General features: G+C 42.3%; 1 protein-coding gene across 2 annotated transcripts in view; it reads right to left on the bottom strand.

Annotated features, from left to right (window-relative positions):
- STK4 (serine/threonine kinase 4) overlaps positions 1-24,844 on the bottom strand; it is a 40,319-nt gene that overhangs the window by 6,247 nt on the left and 9,228 nt on the right. For both annotated transcript variants that reach the window (XM_088523609.1, XM_088523611.1), the window contains 2 exons: positions 23,549-23,735; positions 13,578-13,735 (listed from right to left, as the gene is read on the bottom strand). In XM_088523609.1, coding sequence (XP_088379735.1) covers positions 13,578-13,735; positions 23,549-23,735 — 345 coding nt within the window. The remainder of the gene's footprint in view (positions 1-13,577; positions 13,736-23,548; positions 23,736-24,844) is intronic.

Genomic DNA, 24,844 nt, shown 5'->3' with positions numbered 1-24,844 from the left:
TTGATCACAAAGGTATCATTCAATGCCAGATGCGGTTGCGTGCCAGAGGATCAGTTAAAAAAAGGCTAATCCTACCACCACTGAAATAGTGTATTAAGTGTTGAGATGTCCTTTGGGAAAGGAGGCTTTTCACGGAAGAGACTAATTAAACTTGTGTTCCACTTGACCTTGCTTCCAGAGAGCTGTCAACAAGGCTACCAAGATGCTTCCCTTTTACAATATTAAAGCCTCACTTAAACTACCTTTTCAGGATCACACAGATCACCCATGCATATCCACCCAACATTTCCGCTATTGCCTTCTCAAATAGAGTTTTATTTTTTGAATGCAATGACCATGTACTTGCTGGGACAATTTGTAGCCACCACCTTGGAGCACAATTCAGCCTGCAGCATGCAAGTGTGCATGGATGCTGGAGAAGAGCACAAGCTAAGGAGTGGTGTCAAATCTCAAGATTTGTTTAGTCTTACAACTTCCAATTCGGATTATTCTGGAATTAGGCTGCTGTAACGTGCAAGACTGTTTAAATATGCTATCAATTAAGTGCTCATATCAGACACTTCTGGAAAACAGGGCACTACTAAAAAGCATCCAATTTCTCTGACCAAAATTAAATGCAGGGGATGGTTTCTCATGCTAAGCGGTGTTCCACAATTTATGCCTTGGAAATGGTGATATAAATCGGTGTTGCAATAGCATGCCTTTTCTTTTTGGTACCATTTTTGCTGAAATGTTGGCTCAGTACCACTTGGTGTACTTTCAATCACTGATCTTAATTTTAAGTGTTGTGTTCTCATTTATGTTTCTAGCACAAGGAGGCCTTGATGTAACATATGAGCAGGCATTAACTATTTATCGACTGCAAGTTGTCCAGTGCAAGCGACACGAGAACCCAAGAATCTGTAGGTTTATCTATAGACAGCGACTGCACACTCATCATCATGATTCTCAGGTCCCCATAACTTCATAAACCTGTCAAGAAGCCTTTAAAGATGCTACAGTAAATCAGAACAAATCCCTGTGCCTAAACAAACATTAATTATCTTGATTCCTGCCCTGCTTTAAGCATTAGCATGTCAGTGAAGTTTCTCACTGTGGATGAAATGCACACACTGTGGGATTTCATGCAAGATTAAAAATACAGATATTAATCTTTCAAAGGATTTGAAAAATACGTCTCAGCAGCACAAGCTTCTGCTTTTAATGCATCTTAATTATTTAGGCAATGCGCTGGCAAAACGCACCCAGCACAAGTCCAAAGTACTGCAGCTAGAATTTCCTGAAGAAAGGGGAGCGCAGAGAGGTGTCATCTGTACAAATCTGTGCACAGGGTTTCAGGCCACCTTATTCGGGCAGCAGATGACTTCCCACAACACAAATAATGCTCAAATTTCAGTAGCTCATAACATGCTTTAGAGGTGAAGTGAACTTCAGTCAAGGCCCATCAACCAGCTGAAACAGTTGAGTGCAATCACAGCACAAACCCAGGCCTTCCCAAATGATGTGTTTGGGCTATTTTTACCTTACTTTTGTCATCTGTAGAGTTTTATGGCTACTGAAAGTGAAAGAACTTACCAGCATGGTAAGGATTCCAGTTATTTTTGTGGAGCACTGGTGGATTAAAATGAGGTGTATGACCCACGGCCTGTGTATCTGTTACACTCCTGCAGAATTATTGGAAGGCAAAAGGGTCGCCCCTTTCTGCCTGCTCTCTGCCCGTTCGCGCTGTGAAGTGGGACCCTGGGATATTCCCTGTGCCTGCAGGGAAGCCTCCTGCAAGGCCTCTCTTTCCAGCCTGGCATCTGGCTTCTCTTGGCTGAGGCCACCACAGCAGCATGGCCTGACACGCTTCTGGGGAGGCTGCCACCCGGCCTTGCTTTGCTCTCCTAAGGAGGCTGGGAATACCCGGGATTTCCTCCCTGGGAAGCTACTACTACAGTCACCTCTCATTCCTTGGCTGTCACTACACTGATACCTGAGATCTTCCAATTCGGGGTGATCTGGAGGGACTAGAAGGGAAACGGGGTGTTAAGTACCACTCCATGCTCAGGACTGGTGCATTCCACAGCACAATAGATGCCATGGAATAGCATTTATTATTTAACTACCTCTTATTTCAGGATATATTTGCATCTATAACCTTGATCCTGCTGGTTCAGCAAGGACCTTCTTAAAGACCGTTTTTGATAACAGCAATAAAAACTAACTACTGAAGAGGCAGGTGCAGGAAGGCTTAAAAAAAAAGTTTGTTCAGCTGCTATGAGGAATCTTTCCTTAGCTTTCTCATCCTTCCCTTTTGCAGCTTGGAGATTCCAACCCCCCCTCATTTCCTTAAAGGACTGTGGAGCTAGGAGAGATCTCTGCTGGTAGAGAGATACCAGAAAATTGCAAACACTGAACCACTTTTCTGAGGATTACAGTGAACACGCAGCGCTCTGGCTCCTGCGACGCGGCCAAGCAGCCCTGAGGCTGTTGAGTTACCCACGGAGCAGCGAGGGCCGCGCGGCTGTGGGAACACCACAGGCTGCAGCAGCAGCCTTGGCAGCCTCTGAGGCAAAAAACCAACTTGTCATTCCTGATTATAACCCCTAAAAGGCTTGAGAAAGTTTTGGTGCTCCTGCCAGCACAACCATATGACCTCAGCATACTGCTATCATCCTCAGTAATGTACAGAAGTTATATTAAGGAAGAGAAGCTATCCAAAACACTGCTCATCGACACAACTGGTCATAAAAAACAAAGTTTTTATTAAAAGAGCAATGCACTTCAATTTCTGAGCTTCAAGACTAAATTTCCATTTTTAGCTTTCGCATCAAATATCAGTGTGAATAACCTCCTCATTTCCGAAAACATCTCAAGCACTGCACTAAACAAAGGAAATGACAAATTGTGTGAGTTTTGTTTTGCAGTGCTAAACTTCAAGTCCAAACCTTAAATTCTTTAGGGGCTTAGAAAGCAGCTGACTAATCCTGTAACCACAAAGACAAGATATTTCACTGCTTTTTTTTTTTACTTTTGTAAATAACTGAATTACAAACCATGCTAAAAGCCAGCCTGTCTGGACAAGCAAAAATAAAAATAAAAATTGAAAAAAGATGGCTTCTCTGGCATTTACTTGCCAGAGATTGGACTAAAGAAAAAAAAAATCCACAAAGAAGTTTTTTTTTTTTTTTTTTTAAGTGGTTATGCTTTAATTTTCTTAAGTAAGAGCACCAAAATAACTCTGGACATGTTAAAACAAAACATTTGACTGGGCTCTGAAGGTCCTGCTAGCTGTACAAATCAGCTGCTAAGTACACAGCTGGCCATGTTTCTTTATTTTTTTAAGAAAAATGATCTGTCAGAAAATGCCGACTCCTCTAAACCAAATAAAATTTACTAGATATGAGAGGTTGAACAAAGCTTTATTCTGAAAGGTCTTGGGTCTGTAATGGAATTTCCTTCCTCATCAGACCCGCACTTTCATCTTCTACCCCTTACCCCAAGGAGGGCTGTTCACTTATTTATTAGCAATTAATTTAATTGCTGAGGATCCCTCATCCCAGAAGATTCAACTCTAGGGATGCTTCTTGTGACTATTAACACAGAAGAGCCACTGCTCGAGTCCACAGAGTGGCCCCCACTTGCAGCCCTTACTGCAGCACTCAGTGGTGAGGGGTTTCCCTTGCAATAAAATAAAGAAAAAGAAAAGAAACATGGAAAAGAAGGGGAAGTTAAGGAAATCACACTAAATTAAGATTACACATACACAAAACTGCAGCTCTCATTTAACACCTAAAGGAAAAGTTGCTCCTTCAGTGCACTATTGCTCAAATCCCACCGTGTTCCTTACTGTGAAAGATAAACCTCACTCAGGTGGTAACCAGTTAATATTAGCACTAAAATCAGTAAGTGAATAAAGCCAATATTAATGCCAGGGAGTGAGATCCCCGTTACTGGAAGCCAGGAGAAAAAAAAAAAAAAAAGGTTCACAAATGCCAAGTAAAAGTTAACAGGAAAAGAGGGAAGGCCACAAGAACGAATCCAATAGCTCTGTGTACCTCCAGGTTGAAATTCTCCACTTCTCCAGAACTCATGAATCTGTCTTAGTAAAAAGCAGCACATTAAGTTAATATATTAGCATCATTAATCTATCCGAAGACTTCAGTCGCCTATAACTGCAATGCACAACAAAGACTCAAGCAGTCTCAGCCTTATCCTCAAAGGTTTAAGACTAAATTATCCATAGTATATAGCCATTATAAATAGGCTGAGTTGTTTAAAGCTGTCTTAGCACTTAAGAGTATTAAATTTAAAGCAGTTGTTGAAGAAAGGTTAAGTCTCAGTCTTTTAATTTATTTTCTACTTTAGGAGAGCTGCTTAAAAGCCTTTTCTTTTCTCCCCTCTTTCTCCCTGGGGAGACCACATCACTCCACCACCTCCTGTGCCCAAAAGGGAGGCTGGGCACAAAACACCAGAGTGGCACCGTCCTGCCTCCCTCCCTTCATGAAGGGAATGAAAACAAGATCCAGCAACTTGAATGCCAGAAATATTGAGAGATTTCAAGATTTTGTGAGGAAAGACTGAGGATACACGTTTCAAGGGCATTTAAAAATGAATAGCTGCACAAACGCGGGTGGTTGAACCACGCTGTGGTTAAATGAGGAGCCCAGCCTCGAGACAAACATTTTTTGGGTATTGTCCCCACAAAATCGTGCCATACTATCCTGCACGCCTGGCTATGCAAGGCTTCCCCAAATGCTTCCTATTATTTGGCCATCTATTTATAATGACCCCTTTCACTTACATGCACTACGGCAGGGCACAAACCAAGAAGGAATTGGGTCCTCCAGGGAGACAAGTGGGGAGTGAGCCAGTAAATAAACACACCAAACACCACTGCCAATGAGCAACACCTGGATTTTCCTGCAGGCTTTACAGCAGAACAGGACAGGGAACCCCACCGGCTCCAGTGGTGCACGTGGAGATGCTCCTCCATGGCACAGAGTTTCAGGCACTGCACCAGGGCCACTGGAAAATACCCACAAAGGGTAAATCCAGCGTTCATCCCGAGGCTTTTCTGTTATGGTCCAGAGACGCAGTGCTCCAAGAGGCAACCCAGAGGGGCTTCAGGAGGCTTCTGATGCCCAGAGTCCCCAAAAGGAGCTCCTTTTGCAGCACACAGAGAAGGAGCCTCGGCAAGCTTGTCTTGTTAAGCTACATTTCTCCCTACAAACATCAGTGCTGACAGATGAGCTGCAAGAAGACGTTAGAAACACTTCAAATAGATCTCACTGGAGCAGCACTGCTCCTCTTTTAGGGGAGACGTGGTGCCAAGGACGCAGCCGGCCCCGGCAACACCCATCTCGAGGCACAACACGACTCAAACAAGTTCCCCAAGGAATTCAGCATGCTCAGAGATGTTCCCAACTTCACACCTTCAATTACTAAATCCCCTCTCCCGAGGGCAGAGAGGCACGTTGCAGCGTGACCCTAAACACAGGGCAGCAGTGAAACAAACCCAGCGATCAAAGAGCCCGTCTGAATCCAGCCACAAAACTTGCAGTCCTTGTCCCAGCCAACGAAATGCTGCAGGCAGGAAAGGGGACTCAGAGACAGTCCACAATGTTGGATTTACAAGTCGAAATACTTTTATATAATGCTGCTTTTAGCTTACATTACCCCTATTTCCATTAAGGACTATGACCTCAGCAATTCCACACAAACAACAACTCGCTTTACCTCCCACTCCCTGCAAGTTTCATTTAAAAGCCTGGTGTCACAGAAGGCCTGCTATATACAGAAATACAGCAAAAAGGAGAACTCGACAGCAAGCTGTAGCAGTGTTTGCAATTCCTGTACGTAGCAAAGTGAAAGCAGGTGGTGAACAATGACCCTGTTTTCAAATGGAAAAGGACAGGAAGCTATTCCCTTGCACAGCACATATTGTAACAAAGTCACGGAATTATCTTGTTCTAAGTTTTTTGGATAAATTTTAAATCCAAATATGTTTCTTCCCCCCACACGCTCCAAGTTGAAATGGGAATTTAAAGTGGTTTATAAAACTTACACACATGGAACTTGCTGTAAATCAGATCAGTGGCTTGAAGCAGCCACCAGTTTGATGAGGTTTGCGGGAAGGTTCGAAAAGCGCCTTCCCCACGCAAACGTTACAAAAGATTCGAAATCACTGCACAACCCATAGAAGATGATAAGCAAGCTGTTCCAAGGCTTATTTTTAACATGTCTGTATGTTTGACTACAAGATGGCTAAATGAACCACTTTTCCTTAATAAAAATGCCACTAGTTAAAAGTATTTGCTGGGAAGAACATACTAAACATGAAAATATAACACTTAAGAGAAGCACAAACAATTAGCAGTGCTTTATAAACTCTTGGCAGATGGCTGGAGGAGAGAAAGGAAACCCATTTGAGGGACGGTGTTATGAATCAAGGCAGGTGACATTTAAAAGCAATGAATAAAACATGACAGTAACCTGTCTTTTTATAAATCATGCTTCACAGGGGAGATGACGTCTAGGTAATACGCTTTACTGCAACATCTTCTTCAATTAGCAAGAGATACCACTGGGGTCTGGTAGCAGTTTTGGAAGTTGCTAGTGGCCTCTTCTAGACTGCCTTCTGTTTTCAGAAAATAGGTATTTTTCCTCGAGCCTGCTCCTTTCAATAACGCTCTGTTATTGATACTGATAACACCTTCCCATCATTTTGGATTCAGCAGGAGCAAATATCTAAAACGTGCTTGTTTCTCAGATAGGAATCAGCCAAAGTTATATAGCACCCGGATAGGAACATCTATCACTCACTCCAGATCTGTCTTTGTCTCTAAAACTGACGAATGCTCTATCAAATAAGTTCGCTTTATGATCAGAGTAAGCCTGTTTGAAGAAATCAATGCCGGAGAGGTAATTTTTATTCCAGCCACCGCTGGGGCAAAGGGGAATACATGATAGATGAAGAGGAAAAGCTTTTGGATAGAGAAATCCCTGCAGATTCACCCAAAGTGTTTGGTCTAGTCTCAAAAAACTAAGCATTCTTGGGGAAAAAAAATATAATGGAACCTTCTTTCTATTCTACACAAATCTACAGATATTCAGATGATCTTTTTAGAATAACCAATCTCCATTCATTGCAGAAGAGTAAGAAAAACTTGCTTTCTGAGAAGAAAAAGGATATATTGAACTCTTCCATAATAACTCAGTAGAACTCTTGTATAACCACATTTAAATGATCTGCAAATATAGATTTGTAGATCTAATATGGATTTTTTTTTTTGCTCCTGTCCAAGTGCATAGACTGTCTGGTGCTTTAGTAAAAGGGCTCAGATTATTCACTCGAGTAGTCTGCATGGGGAAAAGGCAGAACAGCAAGATTAGTTTAGGGGCCTGCATCTCGCACCTTCATCAAACTGCTTCGGGAGAGACGTAAGTACAAAGCAGCTGAAGCTCAGAGGATCACATTAGAGGCAGGAAACATCATGAAGTGATAAACTGATAAACAGCAGCTTACCGTGTAATGCAACTTCCCTTCCAGCATCTGCTCTATCCATCTACCCTCAGGATGCTTTTTTCCTGCTGCTAGGAAGGACCCAGAGAGCAGCTCCCACCAAGTGAGAGCCCCTCTCATTTAGGCTGCTACTGCCTTCAAATCTGCAAATACGTAGAAAATATTCCCGAGCTTTTAATCAACTGAACTTTTAGAAGGGCAGACGAAAGGCAGTGAAGCCATAGAGCATCAATATTAGATTGCTAATAAATGCTATCCAAAGCAGCATTCAGAGCAACCAGAGACAGAGAATGTTCCAGGAACGGGCAGACGTCACACTGTTTGCAAGACAAATGGCACCTTCCCTGACAGAGTACAACGCGTTGGAGACGCGGGTCATTGTGAAGCACAGCGTGTTTACAGTTATTGATAAGCAATCTATCACTTACCCTCTAGCAGTTCCTCCTTATAAATCACCTGCAATGACAGAAACAGCTGGTCCCAGCACACAGCCCGCCCTCCCCGCAGACCTCAGCGCCACGAGGGTTTCTCACCCCCCGGGATCTCCGTTTTCAGCTGCGACCGCAGCGCTGCGGAGGGGCAGCCGCTTCCCTGCGAGCGCCTCGAGCTCTCCCTGTGCAGCAGTAGCCAATTCTTCCAAACTGGAAGGAAAGGCATTCACATCCACAACAAACCAGCAGCCACCTTTCCACCTGGAATGCTGCAGGCACTGCTAAACTAATGTGCTTCCCTCACCACTGTAGAGATCCTGGAACTTTTCTTTTTTTTTTTTTTTTTTTTTTAAAGCATCTTTCCAGCTTACTGTTTCAAACTATTAAGTAAAAGAACAGAAATAAGAGTGTTAGGTTAAAAAAAAAAAAAAGGCCTGACACAGATTTTAGCAGTGCAATAAAATATCTCAATAACTAGAAAATTGTATTTTTCATGTACTACTTTAGGAGAAAGAATTACCTTGCCATTCAAGTAAAAAGGTGGTTTGCTTTATTTTACATCATACTTGTAGAAAAGAAAGATCTAAGCAATAGCTGGTAAAAGCTGGGCTAGAACCAGCTTGCAGGTATTTATGTGCATGCATGCATTCACACACACACAATTATAGTTTCTATCAGGTAAATATAAATGGACATGATGCCTTCTAAACCTAAGAAAATTGCTACTATCCCCTTACAGAAAGGGCCCCATTCAAACACTCACGCCTACAAAGGTTTTTAAAAGAGGCTGCAGTTGTGATCCCAGCTCGGAGAGTGAGAACTCAAGAACTCCAGAGGATCTGAATATCTTTTTTTTAAGAAATGCACATTATTCAACACGTGTGTTTCCCCAGTGTTGTCCTTATTACTGCTTTGTCATCTAAACGGATTAAAACCCGAAGTGTGAAACTTCTTTTACTGTTCAACCCTCTCTAGTACCAGCTTGACCACTCGGGCAGCCTCGGCAGCCTCCTGCTCAGAGCAGCAGCGAGCAGGACGCCGTCCAAGAAGCCCCTGGGGAAGATCACACCAATGTTCCTGTCCAAAGCAAACTCCATCAATAGCACAAGACACTTCTCAAAGGGAGCTAAAGATTAACTACTATAGAGAAGAGCAGTCCCTGCATGGAAACAACAAGACCTGAGCCCAGCGAATGCGTGAGCAGAGGCCATCACAACATCTGTCTCCCGCAGCCCTTCCACGAGAAGCTGAGGGATTTGTCCTGTCTTCTCTACACCTGCTGCTTCGGTAAACCCGGACAGCCTCAAGGATATATGACAGGTTTATCATTTTTATTTTTGCAAGGGGGATATATGGCAGGTTTATCATTTTTATGTTTGCAAGGGAAAAAATGTTGCGGCGGAGCTTTTCTGCTTCAGTGAGTCAGGCTGCTCCTCTTAAGTCAAGCAGTAAAAAGGATAAAAACGCCATAAAACTATCAATTTCTAATCATTACATGAAGAGGAAAGCTCTGATTAACCAAGACTTAGCAGCAGCTGGCAAATCAAGGTCTTCCCAGAGGAAGAGGGATACTTTAAGAGGAGAGACATAAATCTTGTTTCTGAAGAGCTGCAGCAGCAGGACGCAGGTTACCAGTGCGGAAAATGAGTGCTGATGGCTGCAGTTCTCCACGGAGGTTCAGCAGGTGACGGCAACGCTGGCCCTCAAAAATCCACCCATCACCTGGTCTCCTTCCCGCGAAGCAAAGGCAGCGACAGCAGCTAAATGCAACATAAAGTCCCTGCACTGATTAAACTCCTGACAGGCTCCCTCACACCGAGGAATGGAAGTTACACAGATCCTGTAGCCAAATGGAAAAAATGCCACGTTAACACGCCATGGAAGGTTGGCAGAAGGGCAGGAATATGCTATCAGACTAACTTACACCTCCAAACAGTATAACACCACCTCAGTCTTGGAGAAAAAGCTTGGTCCTTGCTTGGTGTGCAATGTCTGCAGAATGATTTGATGTCAAGCAGGACTCAGTCTGGTTTAAGAGCTGTAGTGCCTACCTACCTACAAAAATCCATTAGGATATTTTATTTGGTTAGAGTTAAGAAAGATATGAAAAAAATCATATGAATTAAAACTACCACAAAATCTGTGCTCAGCGATACAGGTATTAACACCAAAAGTTATATCATGATATCAAAATTCAAGACTGACAGGAGAGCATAAATTGATGCCTATTTTCCCCAGTGAAACCACCTTTGAGAAATGGAACTGAAAAGCTTACAGTATTATAATGGCTATTATTATAAAGCATGAACTCCTGGCAATCTGCTAATAATCAAATTCTTAGTGATACGATACACAACATTCATGACTCCATGATCCAAAGTTTGGCCACACGGAAGGCCCTTCAAGCAGAGCCTGAAGGAAAAGGGGGGAAAAATAAAGTCCAAGTGTAGCCACAAATGATACTAGACTACTCCCTACCACAGCAATTAAAAAGGCTTTTTAAAAAAAGCAACAAACAATGGTTTTGTTCAAGTTTAAAAGAGCAGGAAGCACTGCCAAATTAATTTTGCTGTATATTTCAGTACTCCTGAAAAAATAAAATGAAAAATGTAAAACATTGCCTAAACAATTCTTCTAGCATTATTAATTTAAGTCTGTGTAACACTATGTGACTAATGTTCCCTGGCAAAATTAAATTCAACTACAAAAATTTTGAGATCTGATTACAGCAATTATAAATTCTACATACAATGCATCCTGCCCGTTAGCGTACTAACCCTGCAGCATTTTCTTATTAAAGTTTGTTACATTCCTCCTTTTAAGAGGAATTATTGCGCATAATTTGGTGTTCTTTTCATGTTAAATAAATCATAATGTTCTTGTAAAAAAAAAAAAAAAAAAAGAAGACTTGTAATCAAACAGGGCTTAAATCTTTAGAGATCCTTGCTGAAACATGCGGAGATAAACGTTAATACCATCAGGCACTGACTTATCAGTTAATAACAACTCCTTCCTTGGCCTTGGAAGGCTGAAATTGCACTGAGTTTGTGCCATCCACAACCCGGGCACAGCTGGACGTGGCGTTTTAGAGGAATGGAGCTCACCACCTTTTATAGCAGGATCTTTGGGTTTTCTGCAGTGGATGGGGATGACTTGATATCTTGCCTAGAACAGCTAGGGGAAAAAAAAAAAAAAAAAACCCTAACATGACATGGCCATTGAGATATTAATAGCTTATTTGCCTGCTTTGGAGGAATAATTTTAGTCAAGAAAAGGTCAAATGGCTTTGCCACAGGGGTAAAGAGCAAAAATATTTTTTAATATAATAATATTCCCATTTCCCACCTCTCCTTTTTTTTTTTTTTTTTTTTTTTTTGGAAGATGGGAGACTCCAGGTGCCAGTCATATTGGAGGCAGAGGAATACAGAATAAAAGGGAAGCAATAAACAGCTCGTCTGCAAAAGCACAAACCAGACATTTTCATGGTTTCTAAAGGCTCAGGAAGAACTAGTATTTACCTAACACCCAACCGACCTGATCTCTGCTTGCAATCCTGCAAACTCTACAGGCAAACCCTGCTCAAATCTATCTACCTGAATGGTGCAGAACCGGGTTACAATACAGACATGTTTTAACAACTACTGAATCTATTATTTTTTCCTGTATTCCACACAGTTTATTGAATTGACACTTTCAATTATTCAGCATTAATAAACGTGACTTTTACCTGTGGCTAGCCAACAAATCCACTTGGACCATCCTTAAAATAAAACAGAAAAAAATGCAGAGTTTTAAGTCTTCAAACTGATTACATGGCATGAAGTTACTGTAACCAACCCTTGGTTAAGGGCTGCACAAATATTCTTGCGTATGCATTAAAGTTGCTTTCTAGTATTTTTCCTTGCTACAAAAAAAAGAATGTAATTAGGCAATAAGTCAGCTCTATTACAGGTGATAAGTCAGCTCTATTACTGAATTTACATGCAAGACAGGCCAGCATGTTCATGGTTGAACTAGAGAAGTATATGCAACTGGGAAGAGAAATTCCTACAAATTACTACATGAAGGTGACCCAAAGCCCCATTTATTGCTAGCTATTATTGCTTGCTTTCATTGCTTCCAGCACGCTGGTAATCTATGCACATGGCAATATTCAGTACTAATGGAAATCAGTAAACAAGGTCACACGCGTGTCAAACAGTCGCTTTGCACAAATCTAAAAATACTTGTAGGGTCTGTTTGCTAGAACTGCACGGATCTCTCCTTCTGTCATCCGCACTGCGTGTGTTGCTGGGTGCTGCCTGCACCTCCAGCCCACTGTACACTAGGGGCAAACATCCTATTTAGGGGGAAAAAGGGTGAGTTGAGCTCCATATGAACCAATTAGAAACAGAGTTGCTGCAAATTTCCCCATCTTCTGCAGACCACAGAGGATGGTAGACAGCTGCCAAAGCAGCCTCTTTTTCCTTGGAAATATGACACATTGAAAAATAATTATGTATCATTAAATTATTGCATGCATCCAGGATGAACAAGATAAACTGGGCATCTGACTAGGACTGGAATAATGCAGCTATTTTAGCAACACATATTTATGCAGTGACTTTAAGTCCTCAGGCTAAATGTAACATAGTGCAAAGGAAGCCAAGAGACAATGTGCAGCAGGTCCTTTCTACTAGTTATCCTTCTCAGCCTAAATAGGAAACCCTGAAATGCAGCAACAAAGCTACCAGATTTATGTAGCAGTCGATAACAATCTGTCCAAGGGGGGTGAAAGGCTCCCGCTATCATTCCAAGCTCCGAGCAAAGCAGCTCTCCTCGGCAGCCCTGGGTCGTGACTGGCAGAGGGGTTTTGCTTTCTGCACTGCTACATGAAGGAGTCGACCTCGACGAGCAGCGACTGCAACGTGACAACCTGCACCGGGGGGAACACGAACAGGCACCGAAGCGGCGGCGAACGCGAGAACTGCTCACACCGAAGTGGCATCGACCGAAAAAGCAGCAGAGGAAACAAGCGTCGAGCAGAGCCTGCACCTTCTGGCACTGTGACCTCGAGAGAGGTCTTCCATGCCCACAGAAAGACTTAAATCGTTTTTTTTTTTGATTAATCACACACAGAACCCGTGTTCTCTTTTGCTTTCTGAAAATTCTCAACAGAGGAACCTTAACTAAAAAAAGGGGGACCGAAGATTTGAAAAAGGTATGAAGGTCAGTATTCACATAGTAACATAAACCCTGGTGCTGAAGCTCTAGGAAAAAGAAAACCAAAAAAATGAGAAAACGCACTGGTTGTAACACTGTTTTTGTTAAACAATCCACATTAAAGATCAGCTTTTTCTAACTGCCATCTGGAATTTTGTTTTTGATTTTAAATGTGTAAGAGTGAAATAAAGCAACAAAAGATTCTCTGTAACGTCCTCAGGATTTCTGTAAGAAAAGTATACAGATAACAGCCAATTATGATAACCCAGAAATAACTAAAGAAAATGAGGTTTCAAAATGCTCCATCAGAATGCATTAGCAGTTAGAATCTCCTCAAGTTTCCATTAGTCTGTCAAAATAAGAAATAATCTTAAGGCAGCTGCAACGAAAACTCTTAAAGATTGTCACATTGATTGAATTTCAAAGTATAGACTTACAAATTCGTAGTCTCCATCCTGTGGTACTTTCCAATCAGATGAATTTTTTGTCTGGCCAGACACATTCTTCCCAAAGCTATTGATTTGATTCTCCTTCTCCTTCTGCTCAAAATATTCAAGGAATGATGGTTTGGCTGGCTGCATTGTTTCATCCCTCCCTGGAAACATATCATAAAAAGAAAAAAAAAAGAGTCATTCTTGAAAAATGCACTTTTGATTATACTGCCTTACATCATGCCCAACAGGAACTTTATCTTTTTAGCACACTAAATCACGTAGTACCGCTAATGGAGTATTTTGCAGCAGCTTTTTGCATATAAAACTATTTCTGACTGCAAAGTGAGGAGAGTGGGGACGGGAAGCTTGAAGTTCACCACACAAATCATTGCAATCCTGGAGACCTTGCCCGAGCCTGCAATCAGGGCATCGAAGGCGCCAGGTACCGAAGCTTCATGCCCTGAATGCTGCGAGCGACTGCTAAAGGAGGGCTCCTTCCCTACCACTTGGGTTGCATGTGTTACAAAATATGCACATTTCTAAAACTAAACAGCTTTATACAGTGCTGCTGAAAACATATGCTTTAATGTTGAAAATGTTTTATGTTTAAAATGCAGAAATGCTAATTCCCAGAAGGTGGCTGGGGGAAGGCTGTTTCCATGAGAATATCAGCACTCACCAGGAGGGAAATCTCACACGAGAGCTGTTCTAGTATCAACACAGAGAGGCATTCATCAAATAGCCAAATATGCACCTAATTCTGGACCAGGGCAAGAAGTTCCCTGTCAAGCTCCATACGGTTGAAGCAGATCTAAACTGTCAGAGCAGGCAAAAGCTCAAAGCAGCTCTCAAAAACTTACAGATGTTCAGCAGAGCTTCGAAGAGTATTAGTTACTCTGGAAACCCATTAAGACTTAAACAATAATATTCTTACATAAAATAATATTCTGAAGCATTAAACCACCAACCCAGGGCTCCAGAATTGGCAGATTCTCTCCCCTCATCAGACGGGGTTTGAAATCTCAGCTCAGCTATAAGATACTCAAAAACATTATTCGTCTACAGACACGTTAGGGAGAGCAAATTTTTGCCAAGTCTAAGATATCTTGACAGGATACTCGACTTGTGATACTGGGGGAAGTGTGGTTTAGACGGTCTGAAATGTCAAGAGCAATCTTGAACAAGGCACTGCATCATCCTGCCTTCCCAGGGCTAGCTACAAGCTCCAGCATGAACTGAAGTGCTTACACGTTGCACCATGACAACAGCAGAAGCAAAGACAAATTATTCTACCTCTGGCAGTAGTTCCCTAAAAATAAATAAATAAAAAACATTGCACAGAATTAGATCAAGAAAGACATCTTCAGACAACTGCATGAAGGTCAGTCAGGAAACGCGTCTGCGAAGTGGAGAACAGATTTGCTATTGGGAATAATTACAGCAATACAATAGCAATCCAATTACTGCTAAGTGATAAAACGTTTATTTAGAATAAAGTAAACAGATCACTTGCATCCTGTTGCAGTCCAAGGAGCTAAGTTATTAATGCTGTGCTCAACAATGACAGCGTTTAAGAGGCAAATTTTGTAAAAAGAGGTGATTTCATATCCACAAATGAACCTGCACATTGCTTATCACGAGCTAGCCTAGGTCTCAAATAATTCAGGGAGAAAAGAAAAACTAAATCCACGCATCTGAAGACAGCTTGCACTGCATGATTTGAAAATAACTGTTTGCCCAGGAGCATTTAAAAGCGTTTCACTCAGGTGACACTGGATTTCTCATTTTCTTTAAGACACTAAGACTCCTACCAGAGACCAACTCAGAAAATCCCTTATAGCAATCGCCCTGCCTCCCCACATCTCCTATTCTACCAGTGACTGTAGTTATTTGTAACTATAACTAGCCACATCGACGAGACAACCTGTTGCATCTTCGCAGGATCAAAAAAAGGGACACATGCAAAAACCAGCTTTATTGAATCACCTTGTGTTTCCACAAAGTGAAGTGGAAACAGGGCAGAAGGGAAGCAAATGAAGCACTGGGGCTTATAACTGGGAGGCTGCAGCTGGGACACGGTGCCTGATTTTGGCCCCATCCCCAGAAGAGGCTGAGGAGCTGGAGCGGATGCTGGAAAAGGCCGCTCGGACCTTGGCGGGGCAGGAGGGGACGGGGAGGAGGCAGGAGGGGACGCGGCTGCCGACGGAGAGGGGCCGGAGCAGCGGGCCCAGCGGAGCAGGGCAGCGCCGAGCACAAACTGCCGCATCCGCCCGAACGCTTGGAGGGATGAGGTTTGCACAACAAGGACGGTTTTGCAATGGAAAAGGGGCCCAGAGCAACTGCACGAGGCCCTCAAGAACCTGATCCAGCTCCAAACTTGGCCTGCCTTGGTCAGGGCACTGGGCTCGGCGACCTCCAGAGGCCCCTTCCAGCCTGAACTGCCCTGTGATTCATGCACTGGGTCAGACACTGCTCACCCTCAAGTCACTGCAATGACCAAGTCAACTGTCACCAATCTTAGTACATTTTTGCAGGTCAACAACTAATGTCACATCCCCACCCAATAATTTCTCAAAAACTGATTAAAAGACAGATTTACCAACTGACAAACAAGGAAGAGAAAAAAAAATAGTCTAAAATAAGAACTATCCAGAATACCGTTGCAGAGTGACTGAAATATTAACTGCTGTTGTGATCTCCCTCCGGGTGTTTATGCAGCAAGACTGATGAAAACGCTCCTGCAGACCTTACACCAGCTCAGGTAGCATCATCCCAGCAGGAATGGAGCCCTCCTTGCTAATCCTGGCACTTGCAGCAGTGTCAGCTTCCTAAAGATGATCTGCCATTAATTCAACACGAGGATCACACTGCTACATCACGATTTTGATAACAGGCAGCTGACGACCAAGACCGACCATTGCTATTTGCAGCATCAGATGCTGCTGAAAGATGACACTGCACTAAATGTGTGTGTGTGCCAAAAAAGCATTCAATTCCCTGGGTTTAGAGGATTTGACTAGAATATGAATCTTTGACAGAATGGGAGATCACAACTGTGCAAGCGAAGAGCCTTTTATTAGAAGGTCACCCTGCGGGGACAAGAACGGCTTCTCCATGCGGTTATTTCGGAACCTGAAGAGCTGCCCATAGGGATGGGCCACGAGAGCTCCCTGGAGCCATTAATGGCTACCATTTAAATATGCAGTCATCTGTTTAAGAGCTGTATTAATTACACAAATGGAAGAGCTCAGCTCGCTGGAGCCGGTCCAGGCTGCAGAACTGCCCATTCAGCTGCCCCTCCGCTGGGCCCATCTTAGGATGGAGAACAGAGGCCCTTTGCAGAAAGCTCTGAAGCGTTGCCTCGTACAAATTCTTGTTTGGAAAAGTCTACAAAAAACAACAGTTTTGGGAAAAGCAGGCAGGTCCAAGGGTGGAGAGTGTTATAAAATGTTATCAATAAACGCCCCCTTATCCTGCGATACTCTGCTTTTTAATAGGAGTACCAGGCTAAGTTAATTGAGGATTTCGGTGTTCCTTGAGGGCCAGCTGCATGAGGCACCGTGCCAGGTGGGACAGTCCTCACCCCAAACAGCCTGGACACCCACTAGCCTTCCAGATACAGGCAGGACACTGCAGGGAGCCAACACCGGGCACCTGCCAGCAGCCTCAGCATCATTAATCCCTTCTGGTGCTAAGCTACAGCAGGGACAAGTGTTAAAGAGGGCACCAAAGTGAAAATAACAGTGGGATTTTACAGAGTTTCTTTTTCGGAATGTCCTTCCTCCAAACGTGTCACCTGTCTGGATAATGAGGGCATGGAAGTGGTTGGTCTTACTGGACAACCACATCAGCCAGCCCATTCCAAGGGAGAAACGGAACAGGAGGCGCGAGGAGCCCGGAAAGCAGGACTTGGCTGCTCCCACGCAGCGCTGCAGAGAGAGGCACCAGCAGGTAAACGAGCAGTGGACTTGGATTTTGCAGCAGTGTCAGTGAAACCAGAGCTCTGTATAATCTAATCCCAGGCAGCAGAGCAATCCCTTTGTTAATTCTGCCAAATTGGCTCTCACAAGCGAAGGGTTTCAGCAGCTCCCCAGCTTCAAAGGAAACTCTCCAAGGGGAAGTGGGATTTACAATGTCCTTCGGTTTATCTGCATAAGATTGCTGAGTAAAGAATCTAGAATTTCAGCTTTCTCCAAAATTATTCTTCTCTTCTCAGTCTTGACAGCAACAGAAAAACCTTTGTTTTGTTACGCATTCCTTTTCAAAGCAATTGCTATCACACATCTAGGGTGAATTCTGCAGTCACAAAGCTTGTCATGAGAGATATTCATAACCTCAGGAGCACATTTTGTGTGTTTTTTATTCAAGACAGTTAATACAGTGTTACTAAAAGACCTGTTCCTGAAGCCATGGGTAGAGCTTTCCTCTCTTCTCTCAAAACAACCTGGAGTCAGAGTTGTGGCTGGGAACAACCAGGAGGACCTCATGGCAAACATTTTGAACAATCTTGGGAAGCTTCCCTCTGCCTGCTTTAGTTTGAGTTATATAACTTTACGGCTTAAGCTGCTTGGGGATTTTGGACGCACAGAGCCATGTCTGATGATGATGTGCAAGCAACACCTCATTAATATTAAAATTTCAGACAGAACTGTAGTTTTCTTTGCTTCAGGCTGCTTCTTAAGAGAATCACAAATGAACTTTAGCAGCTGGACAACGTAATTTGTACAATATTAACAGGACTGAGGCATTTTATGCAGCAGAAAAGAGAAATGCCAACTTATTCAACCAGAGCAAAAGCGCTCTACCATTAATGAATTCATCCCATGGCAGCATAAGTTGAAATTTCCCCTCATTAATTGCAGCCTACACAACATTTCATACCCATTGAGTCTTATGAGGACAAGTTTTCCCATGATCGTGGCCCACCTCAAATTAAACTGAAGCAGAACTTGACTGACAGACCCTTCTATCCAGGGGGAGCTCCTAAATTCAGCAGCAATTCTGGCTATTTTATCTCATCTTTTGTAACAAATATAAAGCATCAGAGTCATGTAAGGCACCAACATTTACCCAAAGCTGTGGATATAAAATGGAGGATTCCTTCCTGAGGAAGAAAAAGCTCTCACAGTAATGAAAGGCACCAGGTAACCTGCCCTTTGGAAGTGTTTCTTGTATACAAGAACTCAGAAAAAGATGATAAGCACAAAGAATTCTTCTTCCCCTACCACAAATTTGCAACAGATCTCTGTTTTTCAACTCATTTGCTTTATTTACTGATTTACTTCAACAACTACACGAAGTGACCTAAGCAGGGAGATGCGAAGGTGCATCAAGAAATAAGGGAACGACATTTCATCCCCTGCATCACCTAGGTCAGGTTCTCATCTGTCTCCATGAGAAACAACCTCATGGACAGGGCACAACCAGCAGGTCCAGCACCCTGTGGGCAACAGCTGAGGCTCCCAAACCAGCACAGAGCCAAGAAAGGATCTGCCAGCACCTTCTCCTTCAAACAGAGAGGCCTGAAGGCAACATGGCAATGTAGGTTTTTTTCCCCCGAGGCTTGAAAAACTACTGGGAAAAGAATTTGTTTCTCTGTTTTAGAAACTAAGAAATTTAAGATTTTAGAGAGGGATTCTTTCCGCTCCTAAGCAGAGCTTTCTCCATGGTTTGTTGGGATCCAGGAGGAAGCAAGTTCATTCTTGGAAGAGACTGGTAGGTCGCAGTCTGTGTGCACATGGATTTGCAGTATTTGGGGACAGAGATGCACCTAATAAAAGTGAAGACCTGCCTGAAAATGTTTATGTTCTCAACACCTCAAGGGCGGCAACGTAATATTCCTCACAGTAGCAGAAGAATTCAAGCAATGCAGGGGTTTCTAAAGCCAGATTGTTATTTAAATGCTGAACACTTGCAGTTTTATGATCTAATTATGCCCAAATTGACCAATTTATTTTAAGCACAAAGCTGCAGTGCAGCACATTAACATGGCTAAGTAGTGGGGTAGTAGAGGCTGCTATCAAGAATTATCATCTAAGAAAGACAGAAAAGACACAGCCAGCATTTGTGATGAACATGTGACAAATGTTGACAAAATGTACAGCTATTTTCTATAGCATTTTATGTGTAGCTGTGCGTTATCCAAACAATTTTGAACAAGAAAACACCTTTTTAAAAGGACACAACTTTTACCAGCCTGGACATGATAAAATCTAGAACACCAAAACCACCCCAAAACTGTCAGAAAATCTCATTTTAATAATTTACAGACTATTAAGCATATCCACCTGCACACTGCATCACCAAGGTAGAGGTGACAACATCACTTCAGCATCTGGTCTTCCTCTGCACTGGATATTCTGCTGAAGAGCATGTGCCACATGGACAGAAACTCATTTTTCTCTCTTTTTCACATCCTTGCTTCATCGGAAACCAAGAAACGGAGGGCCCAACTTGCATTAACCCAGTCCTACATTCCCAACTATTGTTTCATTTGGTGCCTAAACAAGTAAGAAGCACTTTAACACAGAAAATAAGTCAGATTCAAGCACTAGAAAGAGTAGATCCTATTTTACTTGGATCTGATCACATTTCAGTCCAAGAAAAGCAATACATTTATCTGCTATAAAATTATGTTCCATTCTCTAAGTCTGAGACAAACTCATATCAAGTTTCCATTACCTAAATCCTTAGAGTGAGTAATAAAAGTTGAGAAAGCAGATTAAGACCAAAAGGCTACAGGGTCTACCAATATAGAATAATTACAAGAAAAAAAGCAGGAATTCAGACATATTCATAGTCTGAACATTACTCCAGCTCCCAAGCACAATGAAAATGTTGGTTATTACAAATAACTGTTCATCTCTAGTCCTCCAGCTACTTCTAAAGTTTTTCTGGAACTGCTAAACTTAAATCCACATCTTGTCAGTTAATGATTGATTTATAAGTAAAGTGAATCATTGTGCAACTTAGTATCTGTAGTTTCAGTCACTCGAGTGCTTTCAAAACGCATAACGGGGGGCAGTTTTAAATGCGGCCTGCATATTTATATTGGGGGTCCAGGTAAAACCAAAAAACACACAAGCAAATGAAAATTTAAGCAAACAGCTCGACTGACTGCAAGATTAACAAAACTTCCCCTAAAATGTAAAATATTGGAATTAAAGAAAACTTGTATTCCGAGACTGAAAAGTCATGAGTTGATTTATGCAAGTCACCTTTAGGAAGTCCTATATTCCATTACAGATGGAATATAAACTTTCAGGGCTACTGAGAAAAGTCGTTGAGTAAAGATATATGACAGCCCTGTCTAAAACACCACATTTCAGTGTCCCATATACACTGGTGGAGACTTTTTTCTTTTTCATCAGGAGGAAGGGCTAGATCATCAGCTAAAAGCTTGCAGTTCGATAGCCCCAGAAAGCTAAATTCTTCTAGTAACGCAACGCAAGAAAAATGAGAGCTTCTTTATTGACTTAAAACAGGTTTTGTTGTGAGTCATAACACAAATTGCCAAGTGAACTGCAGACTTCGAAAATATGAATCTATGAAGCTTCCTCAAATGTGGTGGTTTCTAAATAGCTTTATCATCTTTATACTTAAGATTATAAAAAACTATTTGTTTCGGTGGGTTCTGCAGCAGGTTTATGAGCTTTACACTTAAAACAACTTAATGTTAGGATAATATGAATATGCAAATAAGCCAAGAAACAGAATCACAAGCAGCTCCTAGGAAGGGTATTTGCAAGGTGCCAGAAGGCAACACATGGTCATTCCCTCAAGAAGCAACTGCAGAACCTCTGTGTGCAAAAGCAAGGACTGCAGGATTGTGCTACTGGCTAAAAAGGGGGAATGAGGTGTCAAAAAAAAAAGTTAAATTTTAATCTCACCGAGCCATTTTCATTAACAACAAGCTTCTTGGAATCAAGTTACAAGTTAAAATGCAGCACAGTTTGCAGCACAGAAAGTACCGAGTGCATTTGGGCTTCGCTAGGTCTTGCTAATTCTGTGCTGAACTTGTCAACACAAAGTGGTCCCGGGGTGGGACACGGGTAGCACCAGGATCTCAAGATGCCTCCCCTGGATGCAGGGCTGCTCAGGCACTTCCCTCCTTGGCCACCGCTACACAGCAGCAGGGGAAGACCACAAAGTTGTTAAGAAATCTGAACTCTGGAGGTTTCGTGATCTGTTTTGCTCTCTAAATAAGAAACCCTCTCCAGCCACACAGATGTGCATCTCTTAGAGCTTGTTGTGGAGCTCCCTCTTGAGGTGAAATGCTATAATATAATTAAAAAATGGCAATACTCACAACCAGTGCTACTCAAAACAAATTGTGCACATCCTTGCAAAGGGCAGACTCACAGTATCCTAAAAACCTGCGGTGGGCAGAGTTTTGAGGAGAGCATGAAATGCATCTGAGTTACGAGAACAGTGGCCTTGGAGACAGGGAGAAGGTAAATACCTTTTAAACACAGGAAGATAAACTGAAGATGCAAGTTACTTTTGCACCTTTGGTAGCCAGTGCAGGAGCAGCACAAGAGACCATAAAACCTGTTAGGAAACGGAGCACTACCCATCTGTAATGAAAAACTAACGACACTTGTTCTTCATAATGAAACAGCAACTTCATTTGATTTAGTCAAGGTTATTAACACGCCCCACTCTTTCGGGGTGACCTCTGAGTTACCATAAATGTCCACACATACCTGATTTTCCCATTTCTCTCCTTGCTGGAGTTCCCTTGTTCCACAAAAAGGGCAATGTTGAAGTGTAAATCCAACAGGATTACTGCATTGCCTTTCTTGCCACACTCTGCTACAGGGGCCGTTGCCTTCACTTTTCAAACATGCAGAATAAGTGTTTGCCAAGGTTTGCAAAATTCTTTCAAGTGGAACTAGTAAAATTTCACACTCCCCACCTTCTGTTACTCGGGCAATATTTTTCCACTAACTCTAGAGGGCTCCCACATGGGAAGAGCTTTCAACACAGGAGGATATTTCCCATGAAAAGAGTATTTCCAAACTCTCCACCGGACGTTTTTCCTCTCCCATAAGAGCCAGAGCTCTAAAATCAGATGACCAAGGGAGGCTCTGGAAGTGCATAAAGCTGAAAGAACAAGTCTTGCCTATTAGGGTCTTGGTTTTGCACTGCCAAGCCTCACTCAGCATTTTCCTTCACACTCCAGCAAACAGCCATGATGGTCAGTGAGGTGTCCACATCCACCTCTGCCTCAACACCGCTGAGATCCTCAACTCTGCAGGAATGGATTTCTCTAGGAATCCTTTTTTTTTTTTTTTCCCTCTAGTCATGATTTTCCAAGTAAGGCTCTTCTTGCCCTCTCTTTAACCAAGGAAACATTTTAAACTGTTTTCCAAGTCAAACTGTGAGAGGTTCCAGGGACCAGCAGGGATCAAAAGAACATACATAGTTGTAAAACTTACTGAGACCGTAAACTTTTCTTTTTAGTAAACTTTTCTATTTTAGGACAACACAGATTTCTACTGGAATATCTCAGAATTGTAATGCACAAAACCAAAACAAAATAAAAAACAACAACAAAAAGGGCTTAAGTAAGAATTGTACCAAAAAAAGGCACCTCCTCTCTACTGCTAAGGGATACTTGCCTGAAAGTTTTCACTCTCTACAACAAAAAAACACCACAATAAGCTACCAAAATTATCAAAGCTGGTTGTGAATTAGGTCATAGGATAGAGCAACACATTATCAGAATGAGCTAGGCTATAGCTGCAGTAAAATTCAGGCTGCCCTGAAGAATGTGATGACTAAGAATTTTCAGCATGCAGTTCATTACTAATTAGACATCTTTAGCTTTACGTATCCGTCTCCCTTTAACTGAATGCTTTTGCTCGACACCTTTTAGCATATACTTAGCATTGCTTTCCCTCCAATGTACTACAACACACCTGTTAGTGATGTTAGCCCCCCAAGGGATTTTGTTCAAGATGTTTTCTTACTTTTCATGGTGCCCTCTTCCTCCTCCTCTTCCGTGTTTATCACCATGGTACCCAGCTGGGATTCCAGGGTGCCGTCGTGCTCTATCATGGTGTTGGCCCCGCCACCCAACGTACTGACAGCTCGTATGGTGCTGGTTGCATCACCGCTTGCTCTCACCATGGTGCCTGAATCAGTCTCATCTTCTTCCTGTACAAAGAAGCCATGGATACATTTTTACTGATGGTGGAAGTCCTAAGAAGAGTGATTGTACCCAAGGATACCAACAAGTCTTACAAATTCAAATGGTTTTACAAATATACATGGAAGTCAACAAGATGGAACGCTTTGCTTTATGCACACAGTTACTCTCCCTGTCATCTCCAAGGAGATAAGGGAAGGTCTTCACATTTTTTTGACAGCATGAAAAGGACACAGGCATAAAAGTCACCAGAAGCTTCTCAACACAACTGAGATCTCATTCCTGATCTGGTAACTTGTCCCTAAGAGCAGATTACAGTATTCATTCAGTCATTAGCATTTCTATTCAGACTGCTAGTTACAATAGTAGACCTAAAAATGATATCATTCACTGAAGAGTCATTAGAGAAAGTCGTTAGGCAGCAAAAGTTCCGAGTATGGACTGCACAGGTGCATGACAGAAAAAAATATCAGCCTCGTTTTTGAAGTCTGCCTTTAAGATTTATGTAGTCTTACTTGCTATAAACTTCAGAAGTAATGAAGCAAAAACAAATTGAATTTGCTTATCCTTAAAGAGAATTTAAATAAATGAAACTTTTTTTCAGATCAAAACTGTTTCTTTCTTACCTTCCTATAATATTAATACTCAGGAATCAAATGGAAGTTTTGAGTTAATGGTGGCAAGGCTCAAGGGATTAACAGTCCGGATGAACACAAGCGGGTAGGAAGGGTTCTCCGGAGACACTTTCCCCAGGGAGTATCTATCCTGAGTAAGGTTTCAAAAAGAGCATGGCCAAAATTTCCACAATCTATTTAGTTTCTTGAAAATATGCACCTGGTGCCTAATCACAACAACGATCACTTCCTAAATTTAGACCAGTTCCTGAATTTAGTAAAATGAGTTTCTATGCATCTCATCTAAGAGCTAAATATTAACAGATCTAGCTTTGTTGCAAGGAGAAAGTCCCCAGTTCCTTAATCAGTGTGTGACCATGGGCTTATTCATTGGAATTAGTACTAAAGGGAAAACCCAGGTCTGCCACATCCAACTACAACGCTCCACCTGACATGAGCAGGAGGAAGCCCATCCTTCAACACTCGGACGTTCCATGCATTTT

The sequence above is a fragment of the Tinamus guttatus genome, unplaced genomic scaffold (genome assembly GCF_059628265.1).
Source record: "Tinamus guttatus ecotype Peru unplaced genomic scaffold, ASM5962826v1 Tinamus_guttatus_pri_ptg000194l, whole genome shotgun sequence".
NCBI classification, from domain to species: Eukaryota; Metazoa; Chordata; class Aves; order Tinamiformes; family Tinamidae; genus Tinamus; species Tinamus guttatus.
This window is presented reverse-complemented; position numbering and strand designations above follow the sequence as displayed.